At 41.0% G+C, this 15,499-nt stretch overlaps 1 protein-coding gene across 1 annotated transcript; it reads left to right on the forward strand.

Annotated features, from left to right (window-relative positions):
- The first annotated feature begins 40 nt into the window (after nt 1-40).
- On the forward strand, nt 41-15,490 carry LOC107852030 (ubiquitin carboxyl-terminal hydrolase 15). The gene is made up of 14 exons (XM_016697082.2): nt 41-260; nt 8,847-9,278; nt 9,753-10,143; nt 10,280-10,703; nt 10,780-10,931; nt 11,054-11,142; nt 11,307-11,392; nt 11,483-11,645; nt 11,831-11,954; nt 12,073-12,230; nt 12,336-12,420; nt 12,790-13,008; nt 14,547-14,608; nt 14,741-15,490. The coding sequence occupies exons 2-14, from the start codon at nt 8,986-8,988 to the stop codon at nt 15,375-15,377; spliced, it is 2,883 nt and encodes a 960-aa protein (XP_016552568.1). The 5' UTR covers nt 41-260; nt 8,847-8,985; the 3' UTR covers nt 15,378-15,490.
- Nucleotides 15,491-15,499: the final 9 nt, after the last annotated feature.

Consider the following 15,499-nt stretch of genomic DNA (forward strand, 5'->3'; position numbering starts at 1 on the left):
GTGACTATATATTAATTTTCCCTTTGTCTTAAAGTGAGAGAATGCTAGAATGAGGTGTGAAAGGAGGCAAATGTAGAGCATGAGTTGCTGTGTTTATGTGTATGTGTATGTGTATGTTATGTTCTTACCAACTAAGGAATCAAAGTATCTTTGTTGGGGTTTTAGACTTGTAGAGAAACAAGAAGACCTACAAGGGTCAAAAACAAGAGAGTGACATAGTCAAAATGGTCTTTTAGATTTTATCTATCATAGCAAAAAAGGTATCTTCAAGAACTACCTAATCAAATCTTTCTTTTAGTTTTACTGGTTTCCCATTTCTGGTTTTTGCATATGTCTTTTATTTTTTCTATCTGGGGTCTGCTTTTTGTGAATGGAAATGAGTTAAAGATTGGATTTTTAATACAAGGTGTTGATAAAGATTGGATTTTGAGTATATGGTGTTGATAAAGATTGGATTTTTAGTACATGGTGTTGATAAAGATTGTTTTTTTTTTTTGGGAAGTACATTTATTTTTCTTGTATGATAAAGATTGGATTTTTAGTATATGGTGTTGATAAAGATTATTCTATTTTTTTGTTTTGGGAAGTACATTTATTTGTGTTGTATGATAAAGATTATTTTTTGTTTTGTTTTGGGAAGTACATATATTTGTGTTGTATGATAAAGATTATCTCTTGTTTTGTTTTGGGAAGTACATTTATTTGTGTTGTATAGCATTAAATTTTACGTTTCAGAATGGGCTGTTTTTGTTTTGTTATCAGAGAATTAATTTATGTAAGTACTGATAAGAATTTGTAAAAGCTGAAATTTTGTTCTTCTATGAGTTTTCAGTTTGAGTTATTGGGTGAATACTGGAATTAACTTTGGCAACCCCTTTTCTTGATTGAGATGGTTACTGTTATTTTTGGATGTTATGTATAAAATAGCAAATTAAGCTGCTAGGAAGCTGTTTAGTTGGGTTATGCTTGACAAATTTTCTCCATTTTGGGTGCAAATATTAGTAGACGTATATTGGAAGCAACTGAAATTTATGACCTATAGGATATAGTCTGAAAGATTGTAACAATAATAGCGATTTTGTCGTTTGTTGTCCGATTGGCTGAGCGAAGAAATCTTCTCTAGAATCATCTGTTCTTTGAGTGAGTGACAAGTTTATATGGTTTAGTTAGAAATAATTCCTGTTTCATGAGGTAAGACCTATGTTGCTTGGACTCTTCAAAAATGTCAATGGCTGTGTTTCGAATTCTCTAAAATTAGAGTATTTTTTTTGGAGGATTTGACACGGGTTGCGGCATAAAAAGTGAAGGTCTGCGCAACTTAGGGTAAGACACAAATAACGGATGCATAAGTATTCGCAGACTACTTTATACTCGTCTCTAGCTCGCCTCTCAGTATGTACATTGTTGCTAGGCGCTTGGTATGCATCTTACTAGAGTTTACGTTTCTAGCCTAATCAACCTGGCGTTTGGTATGCGTCTTTCTAGAGTTTACGTAGCTAGCATAATCAACTTGACTAGGCGTTTGGTATGTGTCTTACTAGAGTTTATGTCACTTGCCTAATCAACTTAAATAGGCACTTGAATGTGTCATCTTTATCGTATGCACTTGAAATTATATCCATGTAAGCAACCTATAATAGCATGCGATGTGTGTGGACATTACCAAGAATGAGATGTGAGTGAATGTACATTAATTTTCCTTTGGTCTTAACGTGTGAGAATGCCAGCAAGTGGGAGTTTGAGGTGTGAAGCAAGCAAATGTAGAGTATGAGCAACTGTGTTACGCTATGTTCTTGCCAATTAGACTTGTAGAGGAAGAAGAAGAAAAAAAGACCTACAAGGGTCAAACAATAGAGTGACACGGTCAAAATGATCTTTAGATTTTATCCATCAAAAGAAAAAGGTATTTCGGAGAGATATCTTTCTTTGGTTTTGCAGTTTTCCCATGTTTTGTTTTTACCCAGATCCTCATTTTTTCCATCTGACTTTTACTTTTGTGAATGAAAATGAGTTATAGATTCGATTTTCAGACACGGTGTTGTGAAAGACTGTTTTTTTTTTTTTTTTGGGAAGTACATTTACTTGTGTTATACTAGCATATAATTTTCAAAATCCCTCTTTCGGGATTCTCTTATCAGAGCATTTATTTAAGTACTGATATGAACTCGAAAAAACTGAGATTCTTTTCCTCTTGTCTGACTCGCCTCTCATTATGTACATTGTTGTCTAGGCTTTTGGTACGCGTCATAGTAGAGTTTACATTGCTAGCCTAATTGACTTAAATCGGCACTTGAGTGCGTCATCTCTATTGTATGCACTTGAAATTATATCCATGTAAGAAACCAATAAGAACTTGCCATGTGTGTGGACATTACAAAGAATGAAATGTGAGTGAATGTACATTAGTTTTCCCTTGATCTTTCTTTTTATGGATAACCGTGGTGTCCGGTCCAGCTTGCACACACTTCGACTAATTCCACGGGATACTTGCCACCTCCCACCAGCAACAAGTATAAGGTAACTCTGTCCGCCAAGGCTAGAATAGATGGGAATAGCCATCAACAATCTAGTGTTTCCCTTTATCTTGAAATGTGAGGATGCCAGAAGTGGGGATTTGAGGGGTGAAGCGAGGAAAATGTAGAGCATGAGCTACTGTGTTGTGTTATGCACTTACCAACTAAGAAATCAATGTATCTTTGCTGGGTTTAGACTTGTAGAGGAAGAAGAAACAATAGAGTGATGTGGTCAAATTGGTCTTTTCAATTTTATCCATCAAAGAGAAAAGGTATGTTGGAGAGCTACCTAATCAAATCTTTCTTTGGTTTACAGTTCTCCAGTGTTTTGTTTTTACCTAGATCCTCATTTTTTCCATTTGATATTTATACGAAATGGGTTAAAGATTTGATTTTTTAGACATGGAGTTGAGAAAGATTGGGTTTCTTTTGGGAAGTACATTTAGTTGTCTTGTACTGGCATTTTATTTTTGGAATGCCCTCTTTTGGGGTTCTCTTACCAGAGCATTTATTTTAGTACTGATAAGAATCCGAAAAAGCTGAGAGTTTTTTTTCCTCTTTTTCAGTTTGAGATATTGGTTGGTAAATGGTGAAATTAACTTTTGCAGTCCGCTTTCTTGATTCAGATCGTTGCTCTTATTTTTGGATCTTATGTACAAAATGGCGAATTAAGCTGCTATGAAGTTGTTTAGTTGGGTTCTGCTTATCTAATTTGTTTCCAGTTTGGGTGCAAATGTTAGCAGACGTATAATGGAAGCAACTAAAATTTATGACCTATAGTATATCGCCTTAAAGATTGATTGTAATAATAATAGGGATTGTTCTCTGAGCGACTGAGCAAAGAAATCTTCTCTAAAATCGTTTGTTTTCTGAGTGAATGAAAAGTTCGTTTTGTTAGTTTGAAGTAATTCCTGTTTCATGAGGTAAGACACAAACAACATACTCTTCTCTGACTCACCTCTCATTATGTACATTGTTATCTAGGTGTTTGATATGCGTCTTACTAGAGTTTACATTGCTCACCTAATCAATTTAAATAGGCACTTGAATGTGTCATCTTTACCGTCTGCGCTTGAAAGTATATCCATGTAAGAAACCAATCGATCACATGCATCTGGGATATACTTGCCCCTAAGAAGTTATGCATGATTGATGCCTTCGAATTGTAGATAGTGGGGTTAATGCACTTTGCATCATAACTCATAAGACACATGGAAGCAGTTAGGAAGCTGTTGTGTGATGCAGAAATTCGATCTGTTGATCTAATTACACCGTTACTCCAAAAAGTTGCTATTAGATCTCTTGATGTTGGCTAAAGATCTTTTAGTAAATAGTATGTTCACCGGTCACCGCCGTACCCCCTCTCTCCCCTGCGCCTCGGTTTCCGGCCTTGTCGCTGTCGCCGACCGCCGGTCACCGACGCCGACCGCCGGGACTGACCGCCGGTCACCGACCTCCGTCGCTGAGATCCGGTTCCCCCCTCTGTACCCCTCCCACCCCACCCCCACCCCCACCCCTTCTCTGTCCAGACCGCCCCCCCGCCCCCTTCCTCCGGCGCCGTTACAACATTGCAGCAGCCGAAGCTCGGTCTTCAGCTGCACCGCCGCTCCATCGTCAGCAGCCGCGGATACATCTCTGTAGCGATCCTCCGGCAGTAGGTCGAAGCGGGGCTTGGTTGCCGGCTTGGTCTACAAGTGAAATCTGGTGACTTCTAACCTTTGCTTATTTCATTCTTCATTCTGCATTCTTTCATTCTTCATATTATACTAGTAATTGAGTATAGTTTGGTTGCTGGAATATTTCCTTGAATTTGTGCGAGCCTTGTATTACTTGCTGCTGCTTTACTATTGACTTGCGTGGGATTTGTGAACATTGTTTGTTGTCTGTTGTTGCTGTTGCTGTGGTCGCTTCTTAGTTTTGCTTCGGGAGTAGTCCTTTGAACGTGTGTGTGCCTTGTATCTCCTAGCTGCTGCTTTGATATTGACACCGGGTATATCCTTATATTTTCCTATTTTTTCGTGTAGTTGTGGCTGTGGGTGGTAATGGGTGGTTAGGGTCATGTCCGAGGGGGTTGGGGCGTGGGGCTGTGGCGGGGGCGGGAGATGGGGAGAGAGCGGGAGTGGGTGGGAGGCCAAGGTTTGGCCGAGGGGGGGGTAGTGGGGGGCGCGTGGATAGCGACGGTAGGCTGAGGGTTGGGTCTTGGAATATAGGGACCCTTCAGGGGAAGTCCATAGAGCTGGTGAAGATTCTTAGGAAGAGAAGGATCAACCTTGCGTGTGTCCAAGAGACCAAGTGGGTAGGGTCTAAGGCTAGGGATGTGGACGGTTACAAGCTGTGGTACTCTGGGAGCGACAGGCGTAGGAATGGAGTTGGCATCTTGGTAGATGAAGAGCTTAGAGGTCAGGTAGTGGAGGTGAAGAGGATCAACGATAGGTTGATGACTATTAAGTTGGTCATTCGGGGGTTTACCCTGAACGTGTGTAGTGCCTATGCGCCGCATGTGGGATCGGAGGGGGAGGAGAAGATGCGGTTCTGGGAGGCTTTGGAGGACGTGGTGAGAGGCGTGCCCAGTTCGGAGAAGATTGTGGTAGCGGGGGATTTCAACGGGCACATCGGGGCGCTACCGGGAGGCTTTGGGGATGTGCATGGTGGTTTTGGTTTTGGGGAGAGAAATGAAGAGGGGGCGACCCTATTGGAGTTTGCGAGGGCGTTTGGGCTGGTGGTGGTGAACTCGGGCTTCCCGAAGAAGGACGAGCACCTGATCACTTTTCGGAGCGCGATAGCCAGGACCCAGATTGACTTTTTGTTGCTTAGGAAAGGGGATAGGGCGTTGTGTAAAGACTGTAAAGTCATCCCGAGTGAGAATCTTTCGACCCAACATAGGCTCTTGGTTATGGATTTGGGTATAAAGAAGAATAGAAAAAGGAGGAGTGAGGAGTGTAGACCGAGAATTAAGTGGGGCGGTTTGACGCCAGTGAATGCGTGGGAGATAGGGGAGAGGTTGGCGGGAATGGGGGTGTGGGAGTGTAGGGGGGATGTGGATAATATGTGGGACAGGGCGGCAACGTGCATCAGGGAGAATGCAAGGGAGGTGTTGGGTGTTTCTAGGGGCCGGGCCGGACATCATCGGGGAGATTGGTGGTGGAATGAAGAGGTGGGGAAGAAAGTGGAGACCAAGAAAGAGGCGTATGCTAAGTTGGTGGAAAGTAAGGACGAAGAAGAGAAGCGGGTAAACAGGAAAGAGTACAAGCTAGCGAGGAAGGAGGCGAAATCAGCGGTCACGGCAGCTAAGACGGCCGCTTTTGAGAGCTTGTATGCAGGGTTACAGAGGAAAGGAGGGGAGAAAAAGTTGTTCCGACTCGCTAAGGCTAGGGAGAGGAAGGGTCGTGACCTCGATCAGGTGAGGTGCATTAAGGGGGAGGACGGTAGAGTGTTGGTGGAGGACGGCCACATAAAGAAGAGATGGCAGTCGTACTTTCATAGGCTCTTGAATGACGAGGGGGACAGAGCTATTGTGTTAGGGGAACTGGAGCACTCAGGGGAGTGTCGGGATTTTAGCTATTGTAGACGTTTTAAGGTAGACGAGGTTAGACAGGCAGTCCGCAGGATGCGAAGGGGTAGGGCGACGGGGCCGGATGAGATACCGGTGGAGTTTTGGAAGTTCGTTGGAGAGGCTGGTGTAAGGTGGTTGACTGCATTGTTCAATGAAATTTTCAGGACGGCAAAGATGCCCGAGGCGTGGAGGTGGAGTACCATGATCCCCCTCTATAAGAATAAGGGGGACATTCAGTGTTGCAATAACTATAGGGGGATTAAGTTACTGAGTCACTCTATGAAGATCTGGGAGAGAGTGGTCGAGGTGAGGCTGAGACGGATAGTGTCTATCTCGGAAAACCAGTTCGGATTTATGCCCGGCCGCTCGACGACGGAGGCAATCCACCTGGTACGGAGGTTGGTGGAGCAGTATAGGGAGAGGAAGAAGGATCTGCACATGGTGTTCATCGACCTGGAAAAGGCGTACGACAAAGTCCCCAGGGAAGTACTTTGGAGATGCCTGGAGGTGAGCGGAGTACCGCAGGCATATATCAGAGTAATTAAGGATATGTATGAGGGAGCGAAAACCCAGGTGAGGACGGCGGGAGGAGACTCAGAGCATTTCACTGTCCTGACAGGATTGCACCAGGGATCTACTCTTAGTCCCTTTTTGTTTGCGTTAGTAATGGATGTGTTGACGCGGCGTATCCAAGGGGAGGTGCCGTGGTGTATGCTTTTTGCAGACGATGTAGTCCTGATAGATGAGACTCGAGGGGGTGTGAATGACAAATTAGAGTTGTGGAGGCAAACTCTGGAGTCTAAAGGGTTCAGGGTGAGCAGAACCAAGACAGAGTATGTGGAATGTAAGTTTAATGACGTGAGGCGGGAGAATGAGGTAGTAGTGAGGCTAGAAGCACAGGAGGTAGGGAAGAGGGATAAGTTCAAGTATCTCGGGTCCGTGATCCAGAGTAACGGTGAGATTGACGAGGATGTCTCGCACCGTATTGGGGCGGGATGGATGAAGTGGAAACTCGCATCGGGGGTGCTGTGTGATAAGAAGGTGCCGCCCAAGCTTAAAGGCAAATTCTATAGGGTGGTAGTCCGTCCGGCCTTGCTGTATGGAGCGGAGTGTTGGCCAGTTAAGAACTCCCACATCCAAAGAATGAAGGTGGCAGAAATGCGGATGTTGCGCTGGATGTGTGGACTGACCCGAGGGGATAGAGTTCGGAATGAGACTATCCGGGAGAAGGTTGGTGTGACTTCAGTGGAGTGTAAGATGCGGGAAGCACGATTGAGATGGTTCGGACACGTGAAGAGGAGGGGCACGGATGCCCCGGTCCGTAGGTGTGAGAGGCTAGCGTTGGATGGTTTTAGACGGGGTAGGGGTAGACCGAAGAAGTACTGGGGTGAGGTGATTAGGCGGGACATGGAACAGTTACAGCTCACCGAGGACATGACCCTAGATAGGAAGGTATGGAAGATGCGAATTACGGCAGAGGATTAGGGCCAGTTCGGGTCGCTAGTGTAGGGAATAAATTGGTGGGGTTGTATTCCTGTTATGATTCCGTATTCAATGTTCCGTGTTCCGTGTTCCATGTTTATTACGAATATGTGTGCTTTCCTCTGCTGTATATTCCTGCATTCCTGCTTTACTCTGTTTTATATTCCTTATGGGTGCCGTATCTATGTTATGTCATCTGCTTCTGTACTATGTGTTTGTGTGATATCTCGTGACTTGAGCCGGGGGTCTTTCGGAAACAGCCTTTCTACTTCATCAGAGGTAGAGGTATGGACTGCGTACATCTTACCCCCCCCAGACCCCACTAAGTGGGAATACACTGGGTTTGTTGTTGTTGTTGTGGTTGTTGTATGTTCAAGTGCAAAAATACAAATGCGTTTTGAAGTTAATGTAAATTGGGAAAAGGAGAGAGAAAGCAGCACAAACTTAAATCTTTTGATGCTAAATTCACAATCAGGGAAAAGAATCACCATGTATTTATGCGATATAATTTCAAGCCGTGGAAGAAAAAAAATAGCGCAGGGTTTTTTGAGGCATTTTGGGTTATTTAACCTGTATTCAAGAAACACTTCCGCGTGTTTCGTTGTTCAAGTTATAGATGATTTGGTTAAGTGTAAAGCTGTCTACGATTAAATGCATCTGAATAGCTTGTGATTGTGATTATTTTGTAGCTGCTTGAGTCCATCTCTAACATGAACGCTCTAGTAACCTCTACCGAACTGGTTCATCTAAGAATGTCCTAGAAAAGCAAAATTGAAAGGTTGCATTTAAACATATTTTTTGGAAATATCCTAGAAGTTCTGTACAGTCGAAAGCATGTTTGGGGGGCTGTTTATTTTTTTTTGACTTGCACCGGGTGTCCGAGACTCTTTGAGTTCCGACTAATCCCGGGGGTGCACAGCCCCTCGGCAAGGAGTTTCCCGCAAGTGCACCACGGGTAATTCAGGGTTTCACCCAGTCCGATGGCCCTCAGAAATTGTTTGCACCCAGTGGGAATCGAACTTGAGACCTTGAAAGGGAGCACCCCAAAGCTCAAGCCAATTACCACTAGGCCAACCCCTGAGGGTTGTTTGGGGGGTTGTTTATTCTCCGAGGTTTATTAGATAAAATCATTTCACAGTTTCTGCTTCTAGAATATCCAAAGTTTGATACTTCTTCATGTAAGAGAAACAAGATTAATAGGTTATAATAGTTTCTGGTGCTATACATATGGATTATTAATATATTGTTTTCTCTTTGTCTATTTGGGTTATAATGATAATCGCCTGCTTATATCACAGATAATGTGGTTGCTGGAATCATCTAATAAGAACATTACAAAATCGTGCTGCTGGTTTAATTCCGCTTTTGTAGCTTGGTAGATCAGGCTGCAACTTGAGGTTTAGCTTGATAATTGGACATGAATTTGTTGGTGAGAACATGCTCGCGCCAAGGGAAACCGACATTCCTGCTTTATTTTTGGTCTTGGTTGTGCTTCCCCTGGTTTCTTATATTCTTCTAGGCAAATGGAATGAGGCAGCCAAAAAGAAAGAAAGGGTTGGTCTGCTGGCTCAACGGGCTGCTGAAGAAGCACATAAGTCACAAATTATGCCTGCTGTAAGTATTACCCCTATCCCTCTTGTGCCTTTGCCAAGCAGCGGAATTCATCAATGTGCAAGATGCCATAGTCCAGCCACAACTCGCTGCTCTCAATGCAAATCTGTTCGATATTGGTATGACCAAAATTCTTTTTGTGTACTTGGATTCTAAGGATCAGTTTCTCCTTAAAATTTATTTACTTTTTTCGGAATAATTTTTCACTTTATTTGAAAATCAGTGCTTGGTCATGAAAATTCAGAATCCAACTCACTTTTCACTTTTGAAGTTGTATTTAAATACATTCATGCATGAACATTATTTTAAATGTTCTTTGCAAAAAGGTATGTTGTGCCTTCTTAAAGAGAAATTCTGCAAAACTGAAAGGAACAATGAGAAATAAATAGGTAAAGGGGAAATTGTGGCAAGGCATTTGATTGATTTCTGACTTGCGTAAACCTGCTACATTTTTTTCTTTACATAATTATAGGTAAAAGCCTATATTTTGTGCCTTCTAAAAAATTAAAGAAAAAGATTGGGACAATTTCTCTATTGTTTCATCAGATTTGTGAGCCAGTTGTTATTCTTATCTAATGATGAAGATTGTGCAGCTCAGGGAAGTGTCAGATTCTCCATTGGAGACAGGTTCACAAGCTAGAGTGTCTTCAATTGGGTAACAACTGCAACAGCTCAGTCTCTAAGCCTATGTTGGCTGATGAATTCCCGGAACGGGTGTCATTTGATAGCTCTATTGAAGTGCAGTACAGCGACAACAACCTAAATCAGTCATGGCTTGGGAAAACTTCTCCAGATGGTGTCACTGAAACACCCATTGTCACACCAGTTTCTCATATTGCTGTTAGTGTGGCAACGGATACACCAGGAGCTCCAAAAGTTGGGAGACGATCCATAGACAAGAGAGTACATAAAGGCAATAGAGACATATTAAGAAGAGGGGACGGAACCATGTCCGAGAGTTCTGAACGAGCCTCTCAATCTAGGGTTAGTGTTTCCTCACGTTGTACTATCTCTTCGCAGTACTTTCTATGAACCAAAAGGTTATCTTTTTTCCAATAGAAAGTGTGGAAGTTTTTGTATGCTCCTTAATTTGCCTGAGCTTAGTCGTCTTTGGTTGCAGTCAAGAGAAAGTGATTGCATGCTTTCGGAACATGATACTATTGCGGATGGGTTCAATAGTGAACATGCTGATTTGATGAATACAATGGGAGAAAGCCATATGTTACAAAAGCAGAGAGAACGCATCTCAAGAAATCATCGTCACGTTTCAAGTTCATTGAACCTAGAAAGCCATGAAACTAGTGCAAGCAAGAATCAGAAGGAGTTGATTGATGAAGAAAGTCTTACAAGAGAAGGCATCGTTACCGGCAGTCCGGCAATTCCATTGAACTGTTCTTCTGGAAAGACTATAGCAAGAAGAAGCAATAGAGCTAAAAGTGCTTCACATTCTCTAGGAGCAAAGTCCCATAATAAGATGCCAAAAACATCAAGAGAAGAAATGTGTTCAGGTTTGGAAGTGAAAGACCAGAATATCGATGAGCCAAGTATGTCTCCTTGATGATTATGATATGCTAATATCTGCATGTTGCTCTTTCATTTAACTGAGTCCTCACAATGCAGAAAATGCTAGAAGAAAAGAGGCAGTCCCTCCACAAGCAGGCAGCGGGGTTGCAAACTTGGGAATTATGAGAATGTTAGGTCTGGCTAAATCATCAAAAGTTGACAGACATCAATCATTAGAATCCAAGGCAGACAAACACAAGAAACTAAAGGTCAGTTTTTATGAATAATCACTTTGGTTTAGAGAAACTCTTAACTTGAATTAAACAATAACATGATGTCATTGTTTTGTTTGGGCTTTGGCATGGGCCATTAATAATTGTTTAATGAACAGATGCTGTTTCCGTATGAAGAATTTGTGAAGTTATTTGAATATGAAAACTTCACTTTGTTGCCTAGAGGTCTCATAAATTGCGGAAATAGGTAATATCTTAGATGTCTTTACTCTTCTTTCTCATTTACTTTTGCTATCGAGATATATTTATTTATTAAAAATGATTGAATACATCCTGAACAGAAGCTAGTCTAATAGGTAATTTTGCATGAACATTAGCAAGTTAATTACATCGGTTGTTTTCGTTTTGCAGTTGTTATGCCAATGCTGTGTTGCAGTGTCTGATGTGCACAAAACCTTTAACAGTCTACCTACTTCACAGATCACATTCTAGAACTTGTAATTTCACCCTATTTAACCCTGTTAATTACCTCCAATCTTATTCTTTTTTAAACAAATTGCAAAATTCATCTATTACACGTACATCAGACTGCAGGAGAGATTGGTGCCTCATGTGTGAACTTGAGCAACATGTGATGACTTTAAGAGAAAGTGGAGGTCCTCTGTCACCAAACAGGATTCTTTTGCATATGCGGAACATTAATGGTCAAATTGGAAATGGCAGTCAGGAAGATGCTCATGAGTTTTTAAGGTCTGCATTAAATGACATTTTGCTAATATTAATGAAGAAAAAAAAAATACACATACAGCCTCACCGTCACAAACTTCTGTTATGTTGTAATTCCTTGGGACATAGAAACGGTGTGTTCGGAAAGCTTGAGTTCTTTTTTGTGAAAAAACTACATGTTTCTTAATGGCTATTCTGTATATGTGCAGGTTTCTTGTTGGTTCTATGCAATCTATATGTTTGGAGGCATTAGGTGGAGAAAATGCTGTTGATCCCAGATTGCAGGAAACAACCTTTATACAACTCACTTTCGGAGGGCGACTCAGATCTAAGGTCTTAAGATTTCTAGTTTTTGTCTTTTTTTTTTTATTTATTTGAATTGAAAACTTGAAGGAACGATGTGCTTTCTTTTGTAATTTTACCTAGTAACTTTATGCCTTATTATGACCAGGTCAAATGCCTGAGATGCCACCACGAGTCTGAGTGCTATGAAAATATTATGGATCTCTCATTGGAGATCTTTGGTTGGGTTGAGTCACTAGAAGATGCATTGACACAGTTTACAAGCCCGGAAGATCTTGATGGGGAAAATATGTATAGATGTGGAAGGTATGTGAGCATGGCTTTAAATCCCACATTTGTTGCCAATTGAACGCCCATATTACTTATTGATTCTGAAAAAGACTCACATTTCTACTTATATTTCCTTAAAAGGTGCTCTTGTTATGTCCGTGCACAAAAACAGTTGAGCATACAGGAGGCTCCAAATATCTTAACTATTGTCTTGAAGAGATTTCAGGTACTTCTTTATACAGAGGTCACTAGTTATTTGCTCTATGGTTTTTGCTGCCTCTCTGACAGTATATAAGACAATTCCCAAGCCATTTTAAATGTCAAATAAGTCTCTTACTATACACTCCTCTAATTTTAGCAAGCCTGATTTCTAGTTATGTTGGAAATGCTGTTTATATCTTATTCCTGTAAGTCACACTATTTAATCTTACTATTTTTGTCTAATTCTTAAAGACGTGCTATTGATAATCAGTCACGTTAACTTGTACTTTTCAAGTTCTGGGCACTTAAGGGCTTTAAATTCTACATCTTGCTAACTTTAATATTATATTCTATTCAATGGCTGTTTTTTGAACCTCTCTTCTATAATTATCAGTCAGGAAGTTATGGGAAGATAAATAAATGCATCACATTTCCGGATATGTTGGATATGATCCCATTCATGACTGGGACAGATGATATTCCTCCACTTTACATGCTTTATGCTGTTGTTGTGCACTTGGATACCTTAAATGCATCATTTTCTGGGCATTATATATCCTACGTGAAGGATCTGCACCTACGAGGCAATTGGTTCAGGATTGATGATACTGAGGTAATTTGATGCCTGAAGCTTCTTAGATGTTTGTTTTTATTATGCTAATGCCCGGAAATAAGGATATTTGTGTTAGATAATGCTCAATGGGTGATGAAGATGAATTTTATCACTTAATAGTCATTTAATATCACTTTCCAATCATTGAAGAAGAATATTTTGTGGGGGAAAAATCAGAAACTTTTTGCTTATCATGTTTCCATTTCTGTTTATAAAAATGAATCGAATCACTTACTTCGTGGTAGTCATTTAATCTCACTTTCCAATCATTGAAGAAGAATATTTTGTGTGGGAAAAATCGGGAACTTTTTGCTTATCATGTTTCCATTTCTGTTTCTTGAACTAGTTTGCCATGTTTCGCTTTCCTTGGTCACAAGAGATGGGAAAGATAGGAAGGAAGTTGAAGTGTTGTGGTTCTAAAGCTAGTAGGAGGTTGCTAGCCGTGGAATACATCAGGAATAAATAACTGAGAGTCTTGTATGCGTCCACATTAGTTAGAATCAGGATGTGGTTAATAACTTTTTTTTCCTTGGAAGTGTTTCTTTTTCCTTCATATGGGTCATTTCATTAAGAACTAATGGTTACGATATGCTAGCTTGTGCTATGAAAATAGTAATTCCAAGAGTTGGTTGTATGTTTCTTGACTAGCTACCCCATGAGACATATAGCTATGATAGCAAGAGGTGTGTTACTTCCTGACGTATCCAATCAAAATTCATTTTTACTGATAATGAAGGTAGTAGAGCAAGAGCTGTACATACATGCCTCTTGAGGAATAGTAGACGTCTGTTTGTTTATTCTTGAATCACTTGCCTTGTGATGAGGAAACGAATGATATCAAATTATTGGTCTTTTGGTTAGCCTGTTTATAAGGCACAATATTGTCGTCGCCTTCCTACAAAACAAGGTTTCTTGACACTAAACTTAACCTCCTGGTGCATGTTAAAATGGTTATTGAAGTAAGCCATGCGAAAAGCTGAATTAGCAACCAAGGGTGTGACCTAGTGGTCAATGAAGTCTCAAGTTCGATTCTTGGGTTCCCATCTGCCTAAACCTTGTGGGCAGAGCCATGCGAAAAGCTGAATTAGCAACCAAGGGTGTGACCTAGTGGTCAATGAAGTCTCAAGTTCGATTCTTGGGTTCCCATCTGCCTAAGCCTTGTGGGCAGAGTTACCCGATACCTGTGCTAGTGGGAGATAGCAGGTAATCTAGTGACATAGTCTTCGGTAATCTAGTGACAGGTAATCTACCCGATACCCCGTACACCTATGCCATAAAAAGAAAAGTAGAAGTGAATTAGTACATGGTGTTCGATTGCCCTTTTGGGAAGCATGCTTTTAAGGATGAATGCTAAAGACTCATTTTTGATTGCTAATTTCGTTTGTGTCCAATTTCTTGTTGAGGAATTACCCCTTTCGCAACAATGCTGGTAGGTTTACTGTGTCAAAGTTGAATCCTATGACTTATTGTGCTTGTTACTGGTATTTGCTTTAGTATCTTGTCATGCTGTTCTCATAAGTTGCATGTTCTGATACCAGGTACACCCTGTATCCATGAGCCAGGTGATGTCGGAAGGAGCATATATTTTATTTTATAAGAGGTAAAGCACCTAGAAATTAAAATCTTGATATCAATTTGGTTGGTTCATATTTGTCACCCATTCAGAAGTTCGTTTCACGACTTAAAGAAATATTTTAAGATCCCATTATTGAACTGGTATGAAATTTTGTAGATCATCTCCACGTCCATCAAGAAAGATGAGCCGAAGACAAGCTCCTGGAATTGTCAAGCACTGTCCACCAAAATCAACAAAGACTTCTAGGCCAGAGCATGTGTATGTTGGTGTGGATCCTTATATGAATCATAGGCCGGAAATGAACAGTGACATAATCGATTACACCTCTGGTGGACTCGTCAAGAATGCTAATAAAAATAGGCTGCCTGTTGTGGGAACCTATACCGAGTCAATGACTGCAGAGTTTTCTGATGCTACATCAAGTGATTGGTCCATCTTCACAAGCTCAGATGAAGCATCATTCACCACTGAGAGTACCAGAGACTCTTTCAGTACTGTTGATTATGCGGATGCTGCCGATCCATTCTCTTCGATCATCAACAGCTTATGCGCATCAGAGTATTCATCTAACAGAACCGTCGCGTGTAGTATGTTTTCAAGTAGTAAGCCGCATACAAGATTCTTTTCAGAAAGGAAGGGTTCTGTTTTGGATTCAACTGTCGAGCCTAGAATTCCGAGACAGGTCACGGTTCCTTATTCTGAAGGTTTTCATAGTGATAGTAGTACCAGTGTACATGTAAATTATGGTAGTGAGCCTGCATATGGACAAACTTACTTTCCATCTCATGTCTAGTTTCTTGAAATTCCTAGTCATTATATGTCGAATTAGCTAGGTGCAAGTTGTGCTTCTGTTTTGCAAATCAATATTTTATTGAATGGAAGCACATCAATCATTTGCCAATTCAAGGAACAAGT

Source organism: Capsicum annuum, chromosome 7, assembly GCF_002878395.1.
Source record: "Capsicum annuum cultivar UCD-10X-F1 chromosome 7, UCD10Xv1.1, whole genome shotgun sequence".
In the NCBI taxonomy this organism is placed as follows: Eukaryota; Viridiplantae; Streptophyta; class Magnoliopsida; order Solanales; family Solanaceae; genus Capsicum; species Capsicum annuum.

What these genes read in the sequence shown, in the direction of transcription:
- LOC107852030 (XM_016697082.2), top strand. Translation starts at nt 8,986, where the DNA reads ATGCTCGCGCCAAGGGAAACCGACATTCCTGCTTTATTTTTGGTCTTG. An exon ending in CTCATAAATTGCGGAAATAG is followed by an intron (nt 11,143 to 11,306) that starts GTAATATCTTAG and finishes TTCGTTTTGCAG; the next exon opens with TTGTTATGCCAATGCTGTGT. An exon ending in GAGGGCGACTCAGATCTAAG is followed by an intron (nt 11,955 to 12,072) that starts GTCTTAAGATTT and finishes TATTATGACCAG; the next exon opens with GTCAAATGCCTGAGATGCCA.